Source organism: Musca domestica, unplaced genomic scaffold (assembly GCF_030504385.1).
Source record: "Musca domestica strain aabys unplaced genomic scaffold, Musca_domestica.polishedcontigs.V.1.1 48, whole genome shotgun sequence".
Taxonomy (NCBI): Eukaryota; Metazoa; Arthropoda; class Insecta; order Diptera; family Muscidae; genus Musca; species Musca domestica.
Genome location: NW_026712340.1, coordinates 413,816 through 436,489, shown reverse-complemented (window position 1 = coordinate 436,489; position 22,674 = coordinate 413,816). Strand labels below are relative to the sequence as shown.

The window sequence follows — 22,674 nt, the reverse complement described above, 5'->3', positions numbered from 1 at the left end:
TTGGTTGCGGTACAAATGCATAAAACAAAACGAAGACGAAGAAAAACTATTAACGAAAACTATTGTGAGTTGTAAACGAAGAGGGTGAAGTGAGTGAAGAAGAGTTAAGAGAAACCGAAAAAAAAAAAAAAAACAAAGAAAAACAAAAACCCCACTAAAATAAAGAGCTAAGTTATTAGCCATAAAACTCAAAGACGTGTTGGGAATATTAAAATCCAACGCCAAAGCGAAAAAAAGAAGGCAAAAACGAACCTCAAGAAATAGGTGATCGTTTATTGGTTTTCCAAGAGCCACTCGCTGACGGATGGCCCGACATTATTATCTAAGAGTTGTGACAAATTGGTGAGTGCGTGTTAAGCATATCGTGGCCTAAATAGCAAAACGCAACGGCAACAGTTAACAACCTGGCCGAATGCATGCATTGCCCCCAAAACAAAAAAATATTACCAACTCAAAGGGGAAATAAACCACAGACGAATTGAAATCAAAAGTGTTTACAAAAAATAAAAACCAGTTGCAATTTTAAGCACGTTCACTTGGCCAAAGTTACTCAAACGTCAAACGCGTCACAGACATTCAAAGTTTAAACAGTTCCTCTCGCCACTGAGACCAGACACTAGACCACTAGATAAGCAGCCAAAACGTCTTCAAAAGCAATCGAACTACCAAGAAGAGCGGATTACAACATAGCTTGCAAGACAACTTGAAGAAGTAACAAGCTGAACGAAAAAAAAAACACGATACATCATAAAACAATAACAACAAAACGCGAACCTCTGCTACTCGTGGTATAATGCAATAAACTTTATAAACATTTAAATCAAAAGACCAGAAAACGTTCAGTGAACGTCTAGTTAAGTGTGAACAAGTTATCGTGTGAACATTAAAATACCCCACTGGTTGGTGAAGAATTTCCAAATAAGAGAAAGAAAAGAAAGAAGAGAGTTCAAACTAAACTAAACTCAACACATACTCATAAAAGAAAGAGTGAAAGAGAGTGGTGCAGCCAAACTAGCTTCAGCAATCGTGTAGCGGCACGATCATACATACGTGTTCGTTCGCATAGAGACCTCAATAACGTAACGTTATATCAACGACCTTGAAATTGTAAATAAACAAAACGTACACATCGGGCGCCATCTAGAAGAAAGTGAAAGTAATAGGCGAAAACAAACAAACTCGAATGCCCGTGTGATTCGCAAGGGAATTGACAATGATAGTTGTGTTGTGATTAGCAGAAAATCAACGACCTTGAAAACAAATAAACAACCTCCCCCCCCCCCCCCCCCCCTACGTTTACGTTGGGCGCCATTTGGTAGCAGAAAGTGAAAGTGAAACACAAAACTCTAATGGTTTTGCTATTGAATTTCCCATGTTGTTGTGGTTTTGCATTTTGCCCATAACGGAATTGACATTAAGCGCTGTGTTGTGAACTTTAAATTGACTTTGGACCAATAACCCGAGCTTATTTGTTGGAGTGCAAGGCAAAAAAAAAAAAAAAAAATAAATAAATAAAAAAAGAAATAAAATCACTATCGACCGGGCAAACTAACAATGTTTGGTTCACACGATTCCAAATAAAGAGAAATACAAATAAAGCAAGAAAATCCACAAGTTTTCCCAGCAATTGCCAGCCAACAAAAAGCCAACATTTTGATACTCACAAAAAGAAGAAAGAAACCAAAAAGGAAAACTAAATTGGAATAAGGAAAAAATTTGCAATCTAAAAAAATCAATCACTGCAAAATTACAATTTTTGTTTCTTATAGAAACGTAAACGTTTAAATTAAATCAATTAAATTATTAAAAAAAAACTTATATAAAAATGAGTGACCAGGAAAAATCTGCCACCACTCCACCAAGCATACCCCAAGCTGAGGAGATAATAGATCTTAGCCGTAGAGATTCTAAGGCATTGTTGGAATCTGATGATCAATGGCCTGAGGGCGAAAGGGAAGTGTGTGAGGTACGCAGCCAACATATTAAGAATGGACACACCTTCACGGTGACCACAGTGCGTACAGAGACAACAACCATGACCAGCACTGAGACCAGCCTGGAAAGCAATCTCAAGGATGGAAGTGGTGATCAGCTTAAAGCCATACCTGTGAGCAGTGGGGAAAAACCCCAGGAAAGAAAAATGGTGGAAATGGATGAACAGCCTTGTTGCAGCAGCAGTTCCTGTTCATCACCGGAACACTCAAATAAAGCCATTGTACCACTCTCCTCATCATTGCCCTCCAAGCTGCTGAGATTCCATGCCAAACGTTCGGCCCAGGCCCTGTTGCATCAAGTTGAATCACAAAATCAATCCATGGATTCACAATTTGGCAGCGATGAAGGTATGCCAGCCGGTGGCACCGGTAACAGCAGTGATGATGATAGCTGCCATGAGAGTATGGGAGCCTCGGCACCACCCATGTCTCCACCACCACCACGTAACTCACCATCGGAAAACGGTGATGAAAAAATCGATGTAGGTATGGGTTCTTCCATTGAAGGCTCCGAGGAGTCTGAAGAAGACGACGAACTGAAACCTTTGGCTGTGGATAATCATGTCTTACATGATATCGATTTGACGTCGTCACCAACACGCAACTCTCCACTCAGTCCCATGGCTGATACGAATTTAACCACCAGCACTAGCACAACTACCACGGCAGTATTAAGTGAGGCTAATTTAGAAAAATTCCGTAAAAATCAAACCGGATCTCATCAACTTGCACATCCGCACATGGATAATATATATTTACATCCTAACTTCAAATACGACATTGCAGCTGAACCAAGTATCACCAGTGCACCCATCAATGCGGAACAGAAACGGGTACATCGTTCCTTTTTAACTATGAAAAAATCGGAAGCGCCCGCAGCAGAGCCAGCCAATTCAGTGGTGTCTCAGGCCACCACAGTTTCCGCGGACAATAAGCCCTTGGTCAATGAAATTGATACGCTGGATCCATCTCTGATACCCAGCGATGAGCTGGCCTGTGAAATTGCCGAGGCAGTAGAATTTTATTTCTCCAATGAATCTATACTCAAGGATGCCTTCCTCTTGAAACATGTCAAGCGTAATAAGGAGGGATTTGTGAGCCTAAAATTGGTCTCCAGTTTCAAACGGGTACGCCAACTGACCAAGGAATGGAAGGTGGTGGGAAATGCCGTTCGACGTAAATCACAAAAAATCGAGCTAAATGATTTGGGTACCAAGGTAAGGCGTATCGAACCCTTGCCAAACTTTGACGAGACCATGCCTTCTCGCACCATAGTGGTGTGTGATTTGCCCCTGGATAAACTAACCATTGAAAAGGTATCGGATCTTTTCTCCAAGTGTGGTGAAATTGCCTTGATACGTATCCTGAAACCGGGCATGGCTATCCCCGTGGATGTTCGTCAATTTATGAACAAATATCCGGAAATGCAACAGAAGGAATGTGCTTTGGTGGAATATTTGGAATCGGCCTCAGCTCGAGAGGCCCGCAATTTACAAGGTCCCTTTAAGGTTTACGAAATGGTGGCGCCCAAGAAGAAGACCGGCAAAAAGGCTGTCATACAAGTCACCGCCCCCGTGGTGCGCATGGTGGAAAATTATCGCTACTTCAATGATCACAACTATGAACGGACCCGAGGCGGAAGCTTCAGTGGTGGCGCGGTGGCTCATGATTTTGATTTGCGTTATCGTTTGAAACGTAACAACTCCGATTTCTCGGCTAAAACTTATCCTACGGAAATACCCAACACCTATATTGGTAGCGGAGGACCACAACAGTTCCATGGACATGCTCCGGCGTATAATGGAGCACATCGCGGCAGTTTTGCTGCCAGTGAACCTCAACATCAAAGTATGAATTCGGGTCCAGCTCCCAACGTTGGACATCATCATTACCATTATCAACCTAGGGGCAGCATTAGCCAGGAGTCTACGCCACAAAGCCCCATTTCACCGGGTACCAATGCCAATTACTTTGCCTACAATCCTAGGCGTTATAGCAACACATCCACAATTTCGGCCAATACGGCTGCCAATATGAATGCCACAATGGAACATACCAAGCCGTTACACCATCAGCACAGCAATTCCGGTTTGGTGAACAGCGGCTCGGGTTCAAATCTGCAGAGACGTCTCTCAAACTGTTCCCAGGAAGGAGGTGGCAGTGGCTATGCCGAAATGGTCAGACGCACATCCAACTGTTCGGATAATGCCCCACAGAGACGCGACTCAAACTGCTCGGACAACTGTCCCTGTTCGAGACGTGTTTCCGATTTTGCACAAAATTCGGAGGTTTATCGCAAATCTTCTTTGGGTTCGGTGGGCAGCAACAGTGAGCGCCGCTTCTCAAATGGTTCAATGCAGTTTGAGCGAACCTTTTCGAATGCCAGCGACATTAATAATGGCAACAGCGGTGGCAATAACAACAACAGTTATCATCGTCGCATGTCAAATGACTTCAATTTGGATCGCAAACAATCGCTCGATACTCAACCGGGTTCACCCTATGAAGATCCCAATGTGGGTGGAGGTGGTGGCGGCTACAATGTCTTCCCCAGACGTTATTCGAACAATTTCAACAACATCAGCAGTAAATTGGCTCAATATGATAATGCTCAGTATATTGGAGGACGTCGTATATCCACCGATTCGGGTTATGATCGTCGTTGTTCGTTTGGTTCCGAATATGAGGGATCTCCACGCTCACGTACCGGCAGCTTTTTGAATAGCTATAAACATGGACCAAATGATTATGATGGCCAGCCACGCTCACGTACCGGAAGTTTTATTGATGGCTCACCACGCTCACGTTCCGGTTCGTTTGCCACCCGTGCTGCCGAGCATTTGGTGCGTACTCCCATGGGACCGGATGGCAGCAAGGGTTTTGGCTTTCGGGCACGAAAACTGGAACAAACTATTGGCCCCGTCTAGAGAGGAGGAGAGGGGTATCGTTTGAATGATTGGGGAAACCTGGGGATTTTTTTTTTGATTCTAGACATGGGTAAGAATAAAATGGTAAGATTTTTTTTGCGTAGCAACCTACATAATTTTTAGTAACGAAAGTGTTCATGTTTGTATGTATTATGTAGTTTACTTTGTTGTTGTTAATTATTGTCTTTTTTAACGGATAAATAGGGTTAGTGAGACGAAAAAGAAACAAAATCTTTTAAAAGAAATGAAGAAAGAAAATCAATGGCTGTAAATTCCTCTAAATCCTCCCCGCCAATTCACATAGATTTTGTTATTATTAAATTGTTGATAATTGTTTTTGTTTCTTTTCGATACGGGTTTTGAAACCGCGCACGCACCTTTGTTATTTTATTATTTTTTCCTTACGAATTTTACCAAGAGTTGTGGGAAAATTGCAGTATTTTAGAATAGTAAAAATAATCATTTGTTTAGTTTTATGAATTTATTGTTTTTATATTTTAGTCTTAGATGAACGACAACAACAACCACAATCAATTGGCAAATATATAGGCAATAAATTGAATATTCTATGAAAGGATTTGGAATTGAAATGAAAGTTATAAGGAGGACAATGAACGATAGTGTATGAAAAATTGCAGACCAGTTTTGGTAAAGATTTAAATGATTTGAAATAGAAAATGGTTTTTGAGTGTGAAAAGTTATAGAAATTTTAGAAATTCTCAGGTATTAGTTTTTAGAAGAAAAAAAATGATTTTGAAATTGGTTTTTAAAAAGTGTATTTTTAGTACATGGTAGAATTATCCAGGTAACCTTGTTTATTTAAATTTGTAATGCCATTAAAATTACGGAAAATCCAGAGGAAGGCAACCGTGAAATAATTGTACCATGGCATAGTACACTGAAAATTTTAAATTTAACATATTTCGAATTTACAACAAGTCTCAAGATTTTTTATTTTAAATATATTGTTTTACGATTTAGAGATTTTATTTACATATGATAAGATTCATTTAGATTTTAGTTAATATTGAATAGTTTGAAAGCATACACAGGTTTAACAGACTTTGTTTAACAAATACAAGGAAGTTTCATTAACCCTTATTTAACCTTTGTATTCGTAATTGAGTCACATTTCCACCAAATCGTGGTATTGACCAAAAAGTAGTAGACGTTTTTTTTTTTTTCCAAAATTCAATTTATCGTTTTTGTGTATTTTAAGAATATTTTTTCCCCACGAATACAAAATGAGAATTAAATATGTGAGTTTTGCGGTAACGCATATGAAATTCTAGAAATTTGGGGGTTTTATTAAGACAATTATCCAGATTCATAATTAGAAGCCCTGTAATCGGACTCTAAGTTTTTAATAAAATATTCTACTTTAATGGTTTTCTAACTTGTTGACACTTCTCAAAGGATGTATGTATAGAAGACCTTCAAAGTAATCCATAGAAAATATATTAGGTCTTTAGGCAATAAATCTTCACTACTTATGCCCCTGAGGCAACTCCGAAGCCTATATTATAAATTCCAACAATATCCATTGGAAAGTCTTGTTGAAAATAGTACAACATGGAACGCTTTTCGATTCATAAAGGTTAAGATTGTGAAACGTGTAGGGATATGTAAGTCGACTTTCGATAAATCGATAATAATCGAAAATAATCAAAGTAAACTCTTGTCTGTGATAAAATTCACACAGTCGACGGGTCATGAACGGTTTGTGAATTTGAGATCTTAGGATTTTGAACAATTTCTCATTTAAATCAGAGACACAATTAGAAAAAAGTCAGAAAAATAGGCAACTATGAGGGATAAATATGCTAGTTTTGGCAACTTATATGAAACTTCATAAAGATTCTTTCACTATCAGAAGTTCTGTAAACAGACCCCAATTTATTCATAAAATATTTGGCAATGGTCTTCTAATTTCTTACATTTTTTTTAAATGATATACATCCATAGAAGACTTTTAAAAGACATCTATAGATATCAATCATTAGGCCTAAAGGCAATCAATATTCATTACCAGCGCCCCTAAGAGAAATTCGTAGCCTATGTTGAACGTTATACATAAATCCAGTAAATTTTTTAATTTTATTGAGTATGTGTCAGATGAAATTTACTTGATTTTGAATTTGACGTATGCGCAATGGAATTGATATTTGAAATCCTCTGGAATTAGTATGTGTAAACATGCTCTCAACTACAATGGTATGCGTTGGCAACTCTAATCACAACATGGAACGCTTTTATGCTTATGGAGGTTAACATTGTGACAGGTGTAGAGATACGTAAGTCGACTTTCGATTCACGATCTCTGGTGCTGAAATGTCTGAAAAACTGGAAGTGTCAAATTTTCACAAAATTAAGCCAGATGTATTGGGACACATTGTCCGATTTTATTGTGTCATCAAATTTCCTCCTCAAGACCCAAGACAGAATCAATGTGTCATCGTAAGCAATGCGTTTGGTGTTGTCAAAACATCAGTAATCATATGGAAGTAACAAAAGTGTTGCCAACCATCGAGCTTCACGAAAAACAACGACCACAGTGAACTTTTGATTCTGTCTTGGCTTTTACTTTCGTTAAATAACCATGAGATCGAAATAGCGGTTCAATGGATCAGTACAGGCTATGCGATGATATGGAGGGAATATATACCTACATTGGCATTGTCAAATGCTGTACCACTCAAGAATTTCAAAGGCCTTTGATATAAAATATTTCACTTTTTTGAATCTTAAATAAATCCCCATAAAAGTCATCCCTGAGGGGGCATCACCACTTGTACGAAAATACGTTGATTTAACAAAAATTGAATAATTTTTCATTCAAAAAATGCATTGAGAATTTATTGCTCACCCAGCAGTGTAAATCAGGCAGATTTTTTCTGAGATAACATTTCTCTTGCAATACAATAGTGTTGCCAACTATAAGAAAAGGACTCAAGGGAACGCAGAGAAATCAGCTGATATTTTTTTCACCGGTAGAATTAATATATTTCTGTTCTGCCAAAAATGTATCAGTTAAACAAATAAATTTACATAGGCTAATGTTAAAAATAGGCCGTTGTATTGCAAGGTATATTCACATGTAAGTTAATAAAAGATTTCTGCTTTGGGAATTTTCCAGCCCAATATCGAATAAAAATATTATACTTCAATTGAAAACAACAAATAATAATATTAGAAAAAATTAACAATTCAAATATACAAAACTAATTAAAAGAAGTAATTGGCAGACAAAGATAATTGGTCATGTTGAGTTTTTGAAAAAAATAATACAAATTTTTAAAAAACTATTAAAATTCGCAAAGATTGTATTCAAAATAATGGAATGAATTATCATAAAAAATATGATTAACGATTATATTACAAATATTATTATGATATCAAATAAAACGAAATGATAAAAAAAACCGTGGCCGAAGACTAATAGTACGTTTACACCTTACAAAATTTACAAAACCCAGTGGAATTGAATTGCCAATTTCATTGCATATACATAAAATAAAATTACCTTTATGTAGAGATTAACCTGGCAAACAGCTCTAATGTAAACATACGATAATAATTTGGTCATAATAATATAACCATTAATGTCACGGAAATAAAAAAAGGATTATTAATTTGAGGAGACAAATCAATTGATTTTGATCTTCTAACCACGAAATATAGACAAAACAATTTTTTGGTAGAGAATCGGACATAACGAGGTCCAAAAGATTTATAAATAAAATCTGAAATGAAAGAAATAAAATAATTTATTAAATAGGCACTTAGCCTAAATCTCGACATACGACATAACCTAGATTTTTAGATTTATTATTGAATATATTTTCTAACAATTGAAACAATACTGCAAATTTCCCTCAAAATTTGATATTAAATTATAAACTTTTTTTCATAGGTTTTATTGTTAACATTTAAAATAAGATAAACAACATTATTTAACAATAAGAACATTAACAATAAAATAGTTGTGAAAATTCTTAAATTTACAATATATGTTAAAACTTATAAGAATTTATAATTATTATTCATACTTTTATAATTATTTAAAGATTTACATATTTTTACACGAAAAATTACATGAATTAAAAAAAAACGACATGAAAAACTTCAACACAATTTCCAAGAACAAATCAAAATGTGTTAAAAAATTACAACGAAAAATTGGCATTGATTTTGTACTTAATTGGAAGTTTTTTTGCAAAAGATAATCGAAATTCTTATCATTAGTGGATCCAAATACCTTTAAAATTCATGGGGTTTCAAAAAATAGTACATTTACTTTTTTTGTAGTACAAATCAAATTGGTATCACATTTCCTTGGTTATATAATGTATATATTTATTTATATACACAATGCCATACATATTTAAATTAATTAATTTTTTTGTCTTCCTTAAGACATTTATGTGTAATATATATAATTTTTTAAATTCAGCAATTGAATTTTCAGATGGAGTGAGATTTTGAAAATGGCCAAAGAGGAGAATCGCGGTAATGTAATTTTTCTTAATAATTTATTATTTTTTTCATTTCAGGTTCCATGTTTTCCGAATAATTTCCTTAAAAAATCCCAACTCCATATTATTCCCAGCAAAATTCCATTACATTCCAGTTTTTCCTTCCCAATCCCAATGATCCTTTCCCACACCATATTCCATTGCGCTCCCATGATCCTTTCCCATCCCAAAGTCCCTTCCCTACATCCTTTTCCTTGTATTTGAAGACTACATGGAACAGGTTATATAAAAAATAGCTCAAACTGCCTTCAAAATTAAAAATAAATTTTAATTCGGAAAATTCAAATCATTCCATTTCTATAGATTTTTTATGAGAACATTTTTATTTTTGTGCCACAGGAAACCATACAGGGTGAGATAAAAAAAACTGCAACAAAGTCAAATTCCATAATTTTTACAATTTTTTTTTAATTTTATTGAATGAAAGCAATAAATGTCAGAAGTGGCATTAAATTTCAGAATAAGTTTAGATTTGTTCGAACTGGTCACCTTTGGCACGAATTATGGCCTTCAAGCGGCCAATGAAACCATCACACGCTGCCCGAAGCGTTTGCTTGAGGCGATCGATACTTTGGTATTATTTAGTGCCAACCTTGCTTTCCAAAAATATTCCAGACACAATAGTCCAACGGATTGCTGTCCGGAGATTTTGGTGGCCATTGTGAGCTGGAAATGAAGCGAGGAACCTCATTTTGTAACCATTCTTGGTTGGCGCGTGCTGAGTGCGATGGTGCTGAGTCCTGTTGGAATGTCCAAGGTCTGCGGCCGAAATGTTTGCCTGCCCAAGGCTTTAATACACCCTCCATAATATTTTCCCTGTTGGAATATCCAAGGTCTACCGCCAAAATGTTTGAGTGCCCAAGGCCTTAATACACCCTCCAGAATATTTTCGCAATAATATTCGGCATTTATTCTGATGCCACGGTCGATTAATAAGAGCCGAGAGCAGCCGAAGGTACACATTTTCAGCTGACCTCTTTGGCAAGTAAACACGATCATTTTGTTTGTTTACAAACTGCTGGACATCGAATGTTTTCTCATCGGAAAACCCCAAATTCGGCGGTTCACCACTTTCGGCCAAGCGAAGCAACTCTTTAGCTCTTTTGAGTCTATTCTCTTTCTGTTGCGGTGTAAGTTCTTCCACTTTTTGGAATTTCAATGGCTTTACCCCGAGCTCTTATTTCAAAATTTGCCGAATGGAATGTTGCGATATGTTCAGCCACTGCGACGCGGGTTTCGATCAAGTCGCTTCTTTACTTTTCCAACCATTTCTGCTGATGCTGTTTTCTTCCGTCCACTTTCTTGAAGTCGGTCGGGCTACGCTACCAGTAGCACGGTAACGAGTGATTTATTCACCAAAATACTTTTGCACGTTTGTAAACAATATAATGAGCTGTCACTTGGACAATTTTAACAGCTGTCGGACGAGTAGCTCAGAAATGACAGCAGTCTGAAGTTGGTTGCAGTTTTTTTCATCTCACGTTGTATTAATTAAACAAAATAATTTCCAATCGGGTCACATTATTAGACAATTATTATTAAACAATTATTGTTATTTTTTAACAAATATTAAATAATTAATTAAAGTTTTCCTTGATTTTAGTGTTTCAAAATTAAAAAAAAAAAATGCAAATCCTTTTTTTTAAATAAATACTTCTCTTTGCCATTTTCGAAATATCACCCCTATCTCTCTATCACTCTCTCGCTTACGATCTTATTTGTGTTCATTGTTTATTAATTTTCAATATATGATTCTAAGGTGCCAATTAAATAATAATAAATATAAATAAATTGTTATTATAATATCAAACAATTGTTATTGTTATTCACATTCATTAAGTAAATATTTTGAGCTAAGATTTATTTTTATTATATTTACCTTATTCTCTTTAAATTCTCATACCGTATATAATATATTTATTTTTTTCGATTCTTTTATTATAATATAAATATTTCTTAATTATAAGTAGGTTAATAAATAGTTTTTTCAATTAGATTTTAATGCCGATTGATTTATAAAAATTGTTAGAATAAGAAATTATTGTTATTCAATATTAAACATAAATAAATAAATATTTTTGTATTCAAATGGTTTGTTGGATTTCTTAATAATTTTTGAAAAGGTAAGCTTTAATAAAAAAATTTAGTTTTCTGGGAAAATATATACGGAATATATATATATGGAAAGTTGTGCGGAAAATTGAAAATATGTTCACATTTTATTAGAATTAAAAATTTAAAAAAAAAATATGTTTGATACAAATATACAAGGTTTTCATTGTGGACGCCGCATATTTTAGAGGGTTTCAAAAATTTAAAATTCGCAAAGATATAACCTATCTTAACACCAGCTTTTATATTGGTAGAAATAGTAGGAAAAACGGGTGCTAATTTAATATTTTATGAAACAAATACTCTTTATATATTGGATATTTTCCATTTTCACACTTGACTTCAGCGTGGTATAATTATTATTATTATTTTTGTTCTTCAATTTTCAAGCAGAATTGTGCACCTTCCGTATCAGTTTAATGATTTTCTTAGAAAAAGTTGCCGAACAAATGTCACAAGTGCAGCTATGGTATGATTGTCGATGCAACAAATGACAGGTGTAGCATGAATAGCCCACTTCGGATTACGGTAAGAGCAACCAAGTTGTGATAACCCGAGAAATGCTTAAAACTCCAAAAGGAGAGAGTGAAAGGCTTAAAAATGCAACTGCAACCATTTTTATTCGTTCGTTTGAGGACTAGAAAGCTGAAAGTAAGTTAAGAGAAAACCCCAATTTATAATTTTGTCACAGCGAAGATTTAAATAAGTTAATAAATAAAATCATGAGTCTCATCTTCTACAGGATAATATTTTTTTTATAAAATAAACATTTTGACAGTGAGACAATTAAGAAAAAATAAGCAAGGTTACTACGGTTGAATCTACCCATTTATAAAATGCAACAAGTAAAAAAGCTGTAAGTTCGGCCGGAACTACCCTCCACCATTTGGAACAAATTTGGCAATTTCCAATAAAATAAAATCCATTAAAAATTCTGTTAAAATCTTAATCGTCTATACGACGACGTGGACCTGCATAGGCAATTTTTTTCACAAGCTATTACAATATTAAAATGCGAAACTTGAAAAAAAATCTGTTTATAATGTAGCTGAAATCATCAAAATACCGAATATAGGGACATACCATGGGGGCTATAAAACGTGGACCTGCACGTACAATTTTCTGACATAGGCTGTAGTATCCATTACGAACTCCAAATACAAAATATGAAACAATTTCGGTAAATGATGTCGCTAAAATCATCAAAATACCGATTATCGGGAGTACCGTTATATGGGGGCTATACGAAGACGTGGACCCGCACGGACAATTTTCTGTCATAGACTGTAGTATCCATTACGAAATTCAAATACCAAATTTTAAATAGTTCCGGTAATTAATGTCGCTAAAATCCCCAAAATACCGAATATCGGGGGTACCGTTGTAAGGGGGCTATACGAAGACCTGAACCCGCTCAGACAATTTTCTGTCATAGGTAGTATTCATTACGAAATTCAAATACCAAATTTGAAACAATTCCGGTGAACAATGTCGCTAAAATCATCAAAATACCGAATATCGGAGGTTCCGTTATATGGGGTCTATACGAGGACCTGGACCCGCACAGACAATTTTCAGTCATAGGCTGTAGGCGAACTTAAAATGCAAAATGTGAAATAGTTCCGGTAAATAATGTCGCTAAAATCATCAAAATATCGAATATCGGGGTGTACCGTTATATGGGCGCTATTCGAAGACGTGGACCTGCACAGACAATTTTCTGGCATAGGCTGTAGTATTCATTACGAAATTCCAATACAAAATTTGAAATAGTTCCGGTAAATTATGTCGCTAAAATTATCAAAATACCGAATATCGGTCATGGCCCATTTTCAATACCAAAAGTCGTGCAGACATAATACACATTTGAGTAAAATTTTATCAACCTACTTCATTTCGTTCGGAAGCTAGAGTGATTTCCACAGACGGATAGACTGACATTGCTAAGTCGACATAGAATTTTATGCTGATCAAGAATATATATACTTTGTGGGGTCTAAAATGTATATTTCGAGGTGTTACAAATGGAATTACAAACTTAATATACCCTCCATACTGTAGTGGAGGGTATAAAAAAGATACAAATTGTGTATAAAAGTTAACGGAATTAAAGTGCCAAGACTTTTCTGCAAATTGTGTCATTAACACACAAAACCTACCCATTTCTTAAATCTTTTCCACTATTCAGACATTGTGACGGCAAATAAGGCGTATTTAGCCATTCATCGGTAAAATGACAAATGATAGCTAAATATCAATCATTTTAACTTCAAAAACTGCAAAAATCCAAAAATTATGTTTTTTTGTACAAAAATATTACCTTGATTATATCTGAATAGAACAACAGTCATCTAACAAATACGTACATACATATTTAGGTATATAACAATTAATTATGAATAATTTGTTATTGTTGTCATTGGCTGTTGCTGCGACAAGAGCTTAGTGTTCATTTCAATTGGCTTTTGCAAAAATCTCATATTTTTGTCTCCGTACGAAATTCATATTTTTTGTTGGTTTTGTGAAAGCCTTTGCGCTTGTGTTGTATGCGTTTGTAGAGCGACATAAAACGCCTCCACTACCGCTCCCCGCCTGGACGCAAAAATATTAAATATCAACAAACAGCCATGACGCATGCCCCCAAGTCATATAATCGTTATGTATATAGTTGCTGCTCACATATTTTTTGTTATTATTTTGAAATGTTGTTTTGTTGCTTACACACTTTTTTCGAAAAAAAAAAAAAGATTTGACTTCAAATCCAAGGTGTTTGTTTTTTTTTTGCAAAAACAAACGTCTTTTTGAAAATTCGAGTATCTCTACCTGCCACTTCTCCCAAACAAAGTCATTGATAACTAAGTGTAATAATGAGTTTGAAATTGGAAAAGCAACGCACTTAAAGAGCTCCAACACCCACTTTTTTATTCATTCGAAACAATTGGTAGTGGATCGATGCGAGGCAACCAACGGCCAACAACCAACCTACCCCAACAATTAATGAGTTAATGAACATTAGGCGTTGCAGTAGTAAATAGGTTAAAGTATAAATTATTTTTTGTATTACAGTGGGCCAGGGGTAGCAAATTTCGATTAATGCAAAATCGGAACATTTATACTCGATTCTAAGACTTTGCGATCTCAGTACAAAGAATTATAAAAATCTGCTATAAAAGAGATTCGCTTTGTTGTTTAAGAAAAGCCCACCTAAATGGACATTTTTTTGGCCACTGTACGATCTGAATAATTCGAAAAATGTAATGTTGACTACCTACCTTCAGCATTACCGGTAGGTTTAAAGAAATAGCTAAAGGTGATTCTACATTACCAGCATGTGCCCGCTGCTTAGTCAGCGAAAAGTCTACCTTAGAATTGTAGATTCGTTCCAACAGTTCATGTTAGGCCTCTTTAGTACTCAAAATGCCCAATTGGAAAAATTTTCCTCAAAACTTCTGCACATTTTAAGATTTTGAAGTTTTTTTTTTATTCAAGTTTTTCCTTTGTTGGAAAGAATAATAGGAAAATGTTTACCGTTTACACCAAAAAGACTTCAATCTTTAATTTTAAAGTTTACCCATGCACAGTGGACCCATATTCAATTTTTCTGTCCAAAATTATTTGAATGTCTCCATATGTAAATGCTAGAAACCAATATTGACCTCAATATTGAATTTCACAACCCTTAAGGTGAGAGTACATAAAAAGCTTTTTTGGACTGGCTTAAGTCACCGGCTGGCTACTTCGTAGAGGAAAAAAATTAGTTTCAGGTTGACTTAGTTCGATTTTGGCCCTACGCTCTTGTATTTTTTTCCGAAGGAGGCAGCCGATGACTTAAGCCAGTCAAAAAAGCGTTTAATGTATTCTCACCTTTAGGGTACCAAAATTAGTACCATTTAGTACATCCCGAACAATTGTAGTACACATTTTTAAGACTACCTCCATATCTCAATCCCAGATACCAACAGTGACATCTATATCTAGCTCTATCCCTTTACCAAATACCAAATTTAGTACCATTTTGTACTTTCCGTATAAATTTAGTACACATTTCCAAACCACCGCGAAACCTCAAAAACAGATAATATCAGTAATCTGAATATCAAATTTCAGAATTTTATCTCTATCCCTTTAATCAAGAGCAAATTTAGTAATTTTCGTACAACTATAATACACATTTTCCAAACCACCTTCATGTCTCAATCCCAGATACCAAGATACCAGTATCAAATTTCAGGATTCCAGCTCTATTCCTTCACCCAATATCCAATTTAGTACCATTTAGTACTTTTCGTACAACTATAATACACACTTCCAAAGCTACACATGAACAGCGACCCCAATACAAAATTTCAAACTGCAAGCATTATCTGTTCACCGAATACCAAATTGTAACAAATATAGTACCATTCAGTACGTGTCGAACAAATGCAGTATACATTTCCAAAACCACCTCCATATCTCAATCGCAGATACCAACAGAGACCTGAATATCAAAACCAACTTCATATCTTAACCGCAGACTCTAATAGTGACATCTATATCAAATTTCAGGATTTCGGCTCTATTCCTTCATGCAATACACAATTTAATACCAAATTTAGTACTTTTCGTACAATTATAGTACACATTTGCAAACCCACAACCAGGTAGAAGTAGAGACCTCAGTATCACATTTCGGAGTTTCAGCTCTATAGATTCACTCAATACCAAATATAGTACCATTCAGTACTTTTCGTACAATTATAGTATACATTTAACAAACCACCTCCATATGGTCAGGCTACATATGAGCAGCGACACCAGTACCAAATTTAAGATTTCAAGCAGTATATGTCCACCCAATACCAAATTGTACCAAATATGATATGATTTAGTACTTTGCGAGTAATTGTAGTATATATTTTCAAAACAACCTCTTCATCACAAACCTACCACTAAAAGGGACCCTAATACAAAATTTCAAAAATTTTTCTTCATCCGTCCACCATAAACAATTTTAGAACCATTCAGTATCATACAATTGCCGTACTTAGTATACATTTCCAAAACCACCTTCATATATCAAACTTACTTGCCAACCTTGGTTCTCATACCAATTTTTAGGTCTATCCGTTTAAATAATACCAAATGGTACCATTTTAAATCCGTTTAAATAATACCAAATGGTACCATTTAAATAATACCAAATGGTACAATTTTAGAAGTTTAGTACCGTTTTGGAACTTCTCCTAACCTTAAAGTTCGAATTTCCAAAGAAAAAACTTTGGTACATCTATTCTGCAATACATTCCAAATTTCAATTGTAGCTCATTCCGTTTGTGCAAAACAAAGTATTAAATTTTTAGTCCATTTTAGTACTTTTCCTACCCTTTTAGTACGAATTTCCAAAAACCCAGCCTTATCACATGCCTACTCACCAGGACTGAGCGTCGTGCAAAATTTCAAGATTCTAGCCTCAGCCGTTAGGTCATTGATTCTCAGTCTGTCAAAAACGTCTACAGGATTCGATTGCGGCTCTGACATCCATTTATGATTTGGCTCCAAAAATGACAAGCTGCTTTTCAATCAATCATGAATAATTGACGGTAGAAGAATACAGGTAGTCGCGTCGACACAGCTGCTGGGACAATGAAATGTTAAACCAATTTTAAAATTGAAAATTTTGAATGAAAAATTATTTAAATTCGTTAAAATGGTTGAGAAATACATATCATTACAACCTCCGATTGGCGTCGTATAAGAAACATATAAAAATCTACTTATTAAAAAAAAAAAAACATAAACAAACATAACATAACATATCATTATTCCCAAAAGGAATAGTTTACGCCAATGGTTCTTTTTCATACCTTGTGTACCCTATTTATCATGCATATAAGTATATAAGCCCAATCAAGGTAGATGTACTAGGTAATCGCATCAGCCCAGCTGACGGCACCATTAAATGTCAAAACAAATTGTTGTAATGAAGAATTCGCCCTAAATGAATGCAACAACAAATTTGTTTATGTTGTCTTCCCTAAAAGTACATTTTTATAATATTTCAAATAATTTAAGAGCAAGTTTAGAGTGAAACCAGAAAAAAATTAAAAGAAAATGAAGGAAGGAGGTTAAGGGCTAAGTGCATAAGAAGCTTGAAGTCATGGCACGGCCTATTTTGTGACATTTCACAAAGGAATTACAGAGCCGCACTAAAATTCTGCCGTCGTTTTTTATTATAATTTGGCATTAATATGCCTACCATGACTTCAAGCTTTTTATGTATTTGCAGCCTTAGAATGGAGTGCAGCTTTAAGAATTAAGTTAGCCTCAGCATCTAAGATTCCCAAAGCACATCGCGGGATGTAGATGTAGTAGAATTCGACTCTTGCCATTTGCAGTTCCGGAAAACTTTCGGTTTAGACCAGTAAAATATATTCATTATAAGTTTCTTGGTTTAAAAAATATCGCAATACTACAATTAATACTTATTTTACTCTTATTTGTTTTACAATAAAAACTTTTATTGCGACGTTCGTTTACGACGAGAGGCACACAAAATAAAATGTAAACAAACACCTCGGTTCTGATTGGTTGAAACAAATTTGCCGCAACCTTTAAATGTCATGGCGAATCTATGTTTTTCGCCTTAGATGCCAATTTTGATATTTGAGGGTACCATAAAAGTTGCTTTGTTGTAGCAATTTGCCGATGCGGTTATCTGTTAGATCTACCTTGGGCCCAATTATAAGGTCTTCCTTCGAGCGAATTAATCTAAAAACAGCTGTTATTTTATCAGATGAAATGTCAAAATTCATGCTTGAGGCGAAAATATTTATTTTGGCAGAAGAATTTTGTGGCGAATATGTTTGTTGTCAATTTTTTGTATGTGTAACAGCTCTGCTGCGCGGTAGAAGAATACAGGTAGATGTATTATAAATTTTTCAACAGAATTTAATAATTTGAATAATTTTTCATTTAAAATTTTCAATTAAAAAATATGGTTTGACAGTTCATTGTCCCAGCAGCTACGCCGTGCGACTAAATGTATTCGTCTACCATGATTTTGAAGTTTGTTTTGGTTGCAGCGAATTCAAAATTTAATTGACACATCGTTTGGTAATCAACTGAGCTGGAAGGGGGACCTTATACGAGGATCATGGGTAGGACCATGGTATAATAAAGAAGGTAAAGTCCTTTCAAATAAGCATATCCATCTCTGCAATTTACCTTCTCAAATTTGACTGCATAAAAAACAGGTTTCCATCTCTGTTTTGTGTATGTATAATGGATTTACAAGAATAAATTTTGACTATGAAATGCTGTCATTTGGATAATTTCGAAAAAAAAAAAATTGTGAACATATGATTGTATAACTTTACCTTCATAATTCTACCATTGATAGGACAAGGCAGAGTCAAAATATTGTCACTAGGTGTAAAAACCTCTGATTGTTTGATATCGTAATAACATAGTTACTAATGTTAAGTAATTTTAACCGCTAAGCAAAGTTTTGAAACCAAATTTTTATTTGTCTTTTCTATAATTGTGTTTTTTATATACTAACATACCATAGGTCTTTGATGCAAATTGGTGTAAATTTGAAGTGTTATAGCTCGCTTACTTACAGATTTTTAACCCGATTAACCCACATATTGGGATTTATTGCGGTATTCGATTTTTACAGCCAGATTAACTTTATTAGAATGGGTTTCCTCACGATCGGATTATTTTTAATCTGGTATAGAATCTTCATACTGTTTAATACCAAACAATTACACAAGATTATCCCAATAGATGTAATAAACCCAGTGGCTTGAACTTTAATAGAATCAAATCAATATTAATAAAAACATGTAAAACTTTTAATACCCTCCACAATTTGGTACAAATTTAAGAATTTTCAAAAAAATAAAATCTGTATTAAACTCTTAAAAATACCGAATGTAGCCGTATATTAGGGTCTATACGACGACGTGGACCTACATTGGCAACTTTTCCCATAAGCTATTGCAATATTCATATGCGAAACTTGAAAAAATATGTTCATAATGTAACTAAAATCATCAGAATACCGAATATAGGGAGATACCATGGGGGTTATAAAACGTGGACCTGCACAGACAATTTTCTGACATAAGCTGTAGTATCCATTATGAACTTCAAATACAAAATTTTAAATAATTTCGGTAAATAATGTCGCCAAAATCATCAAAATATGGAATATCGGGGGGTACCGTTATATGGGGGCTATGCGAAGACGTGGACCTGCACAGACAATTTTCTGTCACAGACTGTAGTTCCCATTACGAACTCTAAATACGTAATTTGCAGTAATTCCGGTTAAAAATGTCGCTAAAATCATCAAAATACCGAATATAGGGAGGTACCGTTATATGGGGGCTATATGAAAACGTGAACCAGCACAATCAATTTTCTGTCATATACTGTAGTATCAACTACGAACTTCAAATACCAAATTTGAAACAATTCCTGTGAATAATATCGCTAAAATCATCAAAATACCGTATATTGGGGGGTACCGTTATATGGGGGCTATACGAAGACGTGGACCTGCATAGACAATTTTCTGTCACAGGCTGTATAATTCATTTCAAACTTCAAATACCAAATTTGAAGGAATTCCGTTGAATAATGTCGCTAAAATCGTCAAAATACCGAAAAAGGAAGGTACCGTTATATGGGGGCTATACGAAAACGTGGACTTTCACAGACAAATTTCTGTCTTAGGCTGTAGCATCTATTTCGAACTTCAAATACCAAATTTGAAACAATTCCTGTGAATAATATCGCTAAAATCATCAAAATACCGAATATTGGGGGGTACCTTTATATGGGGGCTATACGAAGACGCGGACATACATAGCCCATTTTCAATACCAAAAGTCCTGCAGACGTAATACACATTTGAGTAAATTTTTATCAACTTACTTCATTTCGTTCGGAAGCTACTGTGATTTCCACAGACGGACAGAAGAATAGACGGAATTTTATGCTGATCAAGAATATACATACTTTGTGGGGCTAAAATGTATATTTCGAGGTTTTACAAACGGAATGACAAACTTAATATACCCTCCATACTATGGGGGAGGCATGGTACAATAAAGAGGTAAGGTAGAGCTACCAGCCGATTAAAATTTTTCTCTAAGTGTGCCCGACTTCTGCCAATTTTGTGTATGTATTTATTTATTTATTTTTTTTTTGAAAAACAAAAACGAAATATGTTCAAAATCAATGATTGGAAGAAACGTACATTGCAGGGCGCACATTAAAGCTAGTAACCATTTTTGCCATGAAATTGGAGGATTAATCAATTTAGATCATATTTTTGTAAGAAATTCCAGGCATTGCATTTATCTTTCGCGTTTTTTAATAAATATTCAAAATAATGAAAAATATTAAATAAATTAGTGCCATCTGTTGTGTCTACTTTTCCATAATTCTGACAGAAAGCGGGCATAGCCTCAGGGGTGTGTTTCTGTACTTTTACGAAGCTATTCTACCTCCTTTTTGTACCATGGGTGGAGGGTATAAAAAACTACAACATTAACATACCCACTCTATGGTGAAAATATTGCCTTGGCTTTCCTTGATTTCAGCCCCACTAATCATTTCGAACTACGTATAAGTGTTGTCAACACTCATACGTCAAGTGTATGCGGGTGTTGAGTGTTATTGATGGAGCTCTTCTCTCCTTCGATTTGTTTACCACTCTCATTGAACTTCAATGTCGTTTGCTGAGTATTTAGCTGCTTCCCATGTTCCACTGTTTGTGAACAACTTTTAATAGCATTGCGTCTAATGATTCAATATTCAAATTACCACGATTTTTTTGTGCGCGAATTCGATTGACACGGGACACCAAACAACAGGTTTTTGGATAGATTTGAAACAAAATATGGTGGTGTGAATGCTTGTCGATATCTTGTTTGCTTATGATCAAAAAACGGTGAGCAGCAACTCTACGCAATTACAGGTCTTGCAGAGTATATATGCATATGTATTGAAGTTAAAACGCTTTAGCATTTTATGTGAAACACAAAACTTTGCCAAAAAGCAAAGCAAAAAACGCATTCAAATTGGTTGGAGTTTTTTTTATACCAGACAACTCTGTTTGATAATTGTTGCCGGTCTATGGTTCCCTTAAGCCTATGTTCGGCTAAGTCTAGCCATAAATGGCTTAGCGCTTGAGAGTCTGAGTTCGTGTGTGTTTGTGTGCCCGTCTGTCTTTATGAACCTTAATTTGTTTTGGAATCTACACTTGTGCACTCATATTTTTTTAGACAACTTTTATGCATTTAGCCATTACTTGTTTCAACCTCTTTTGTTTTTGTTGTTGTTGTTTGTTTTTGGAGAGAATGTGCGTATGATGTAAGCATTTATGGTAATTGCGGTAGATAGTGCATGAGTATCGTTGTTTTTATTCGATTAGTGGCTCAGCCACCTTGTCGTCAATTGTCCGACGATGGGTCACGATTTAGCATTTTATTTTTGTTGTTATTGGCTAACATAATTGGGTGTTTGTGTGTATAATTATAAGGTGTTATTAAGAAGAAGTAGAATTAAAGTAAACTAGGTAATAGTTATGGGCGAATGCTATAAAATCGTAGTAAAAATCGACTAAGATTTGTGGCAGTGATCATGGTCCAATTAAAAGGTCTACCAGAAGACAAATTCGCACAAAATACAACTCTGCCACCTACGTTTATTGTCAAAATTTGGTCTTAGAGCGAAAATGAAAAGTTTTCTCCTCGACACAAAAATATTACAGAAATGTCTGACATCAATTGTGACACAAAATATAAATTATATATTTAAATATTGTATTTAATTAAATGAAAATAAATAATCTAGTGAATGTTAATGTATTCCCTGGACTTATTATTTCTTTTAAAGTCTTCATGACTTTATTGGAATCAAAAAGTAATATATTTTTGTTTGTTTTTTTTTTCGGGAGTTTTTGTTTGCCCTAAAGATAAGGGCGAGAAAAGAGGGTAAGAGAGACAAAAGATTTTGCTATCGTATATTTGACCATTTCTATCGCGCTCTGGACGAAATATGCAACACATATAGGCGATGGAAGCTTATAAATTTACATGGCATCTA

At 34.9% G+C, this 22,674-nt stretch overlaps 1 protein-coding gene across 1 annotated transcript; it reads left to right on the top strand.

Moving 5' to 3' along the window:
- Positions 1–1,278: 1,278 nt before the first annotated feature.
- LOC101891003 (uncharacterized) lies at positions 1,279–11,459 on the top strand. Its single transcript, XM_011293472.3, has one exon. The coding sequence runs from the start codon at positions 1,826–1,828 to the stop codon at positions 4,919–4,921; it is 3,096 nt and encodes a 1,031-aa protein (XP_011291774.1). The 5' UTR covers positions 1,279–1,825; the 3' UTR covers positions 4,922–11,459.
- The last annotated feature ends 11,215 nt before the right edge of the window (positions 11,460–22,674 follow it).

Excerpts from the sequence above, each read along its gene's own strand:
- LOC101891003 (XM_011293472.3), top strand. The coding sequence starts at position 1,826 with ATGAGTGACCAGGAAAAATCTGCCACCACTCCACCAAGCATACCCCAA.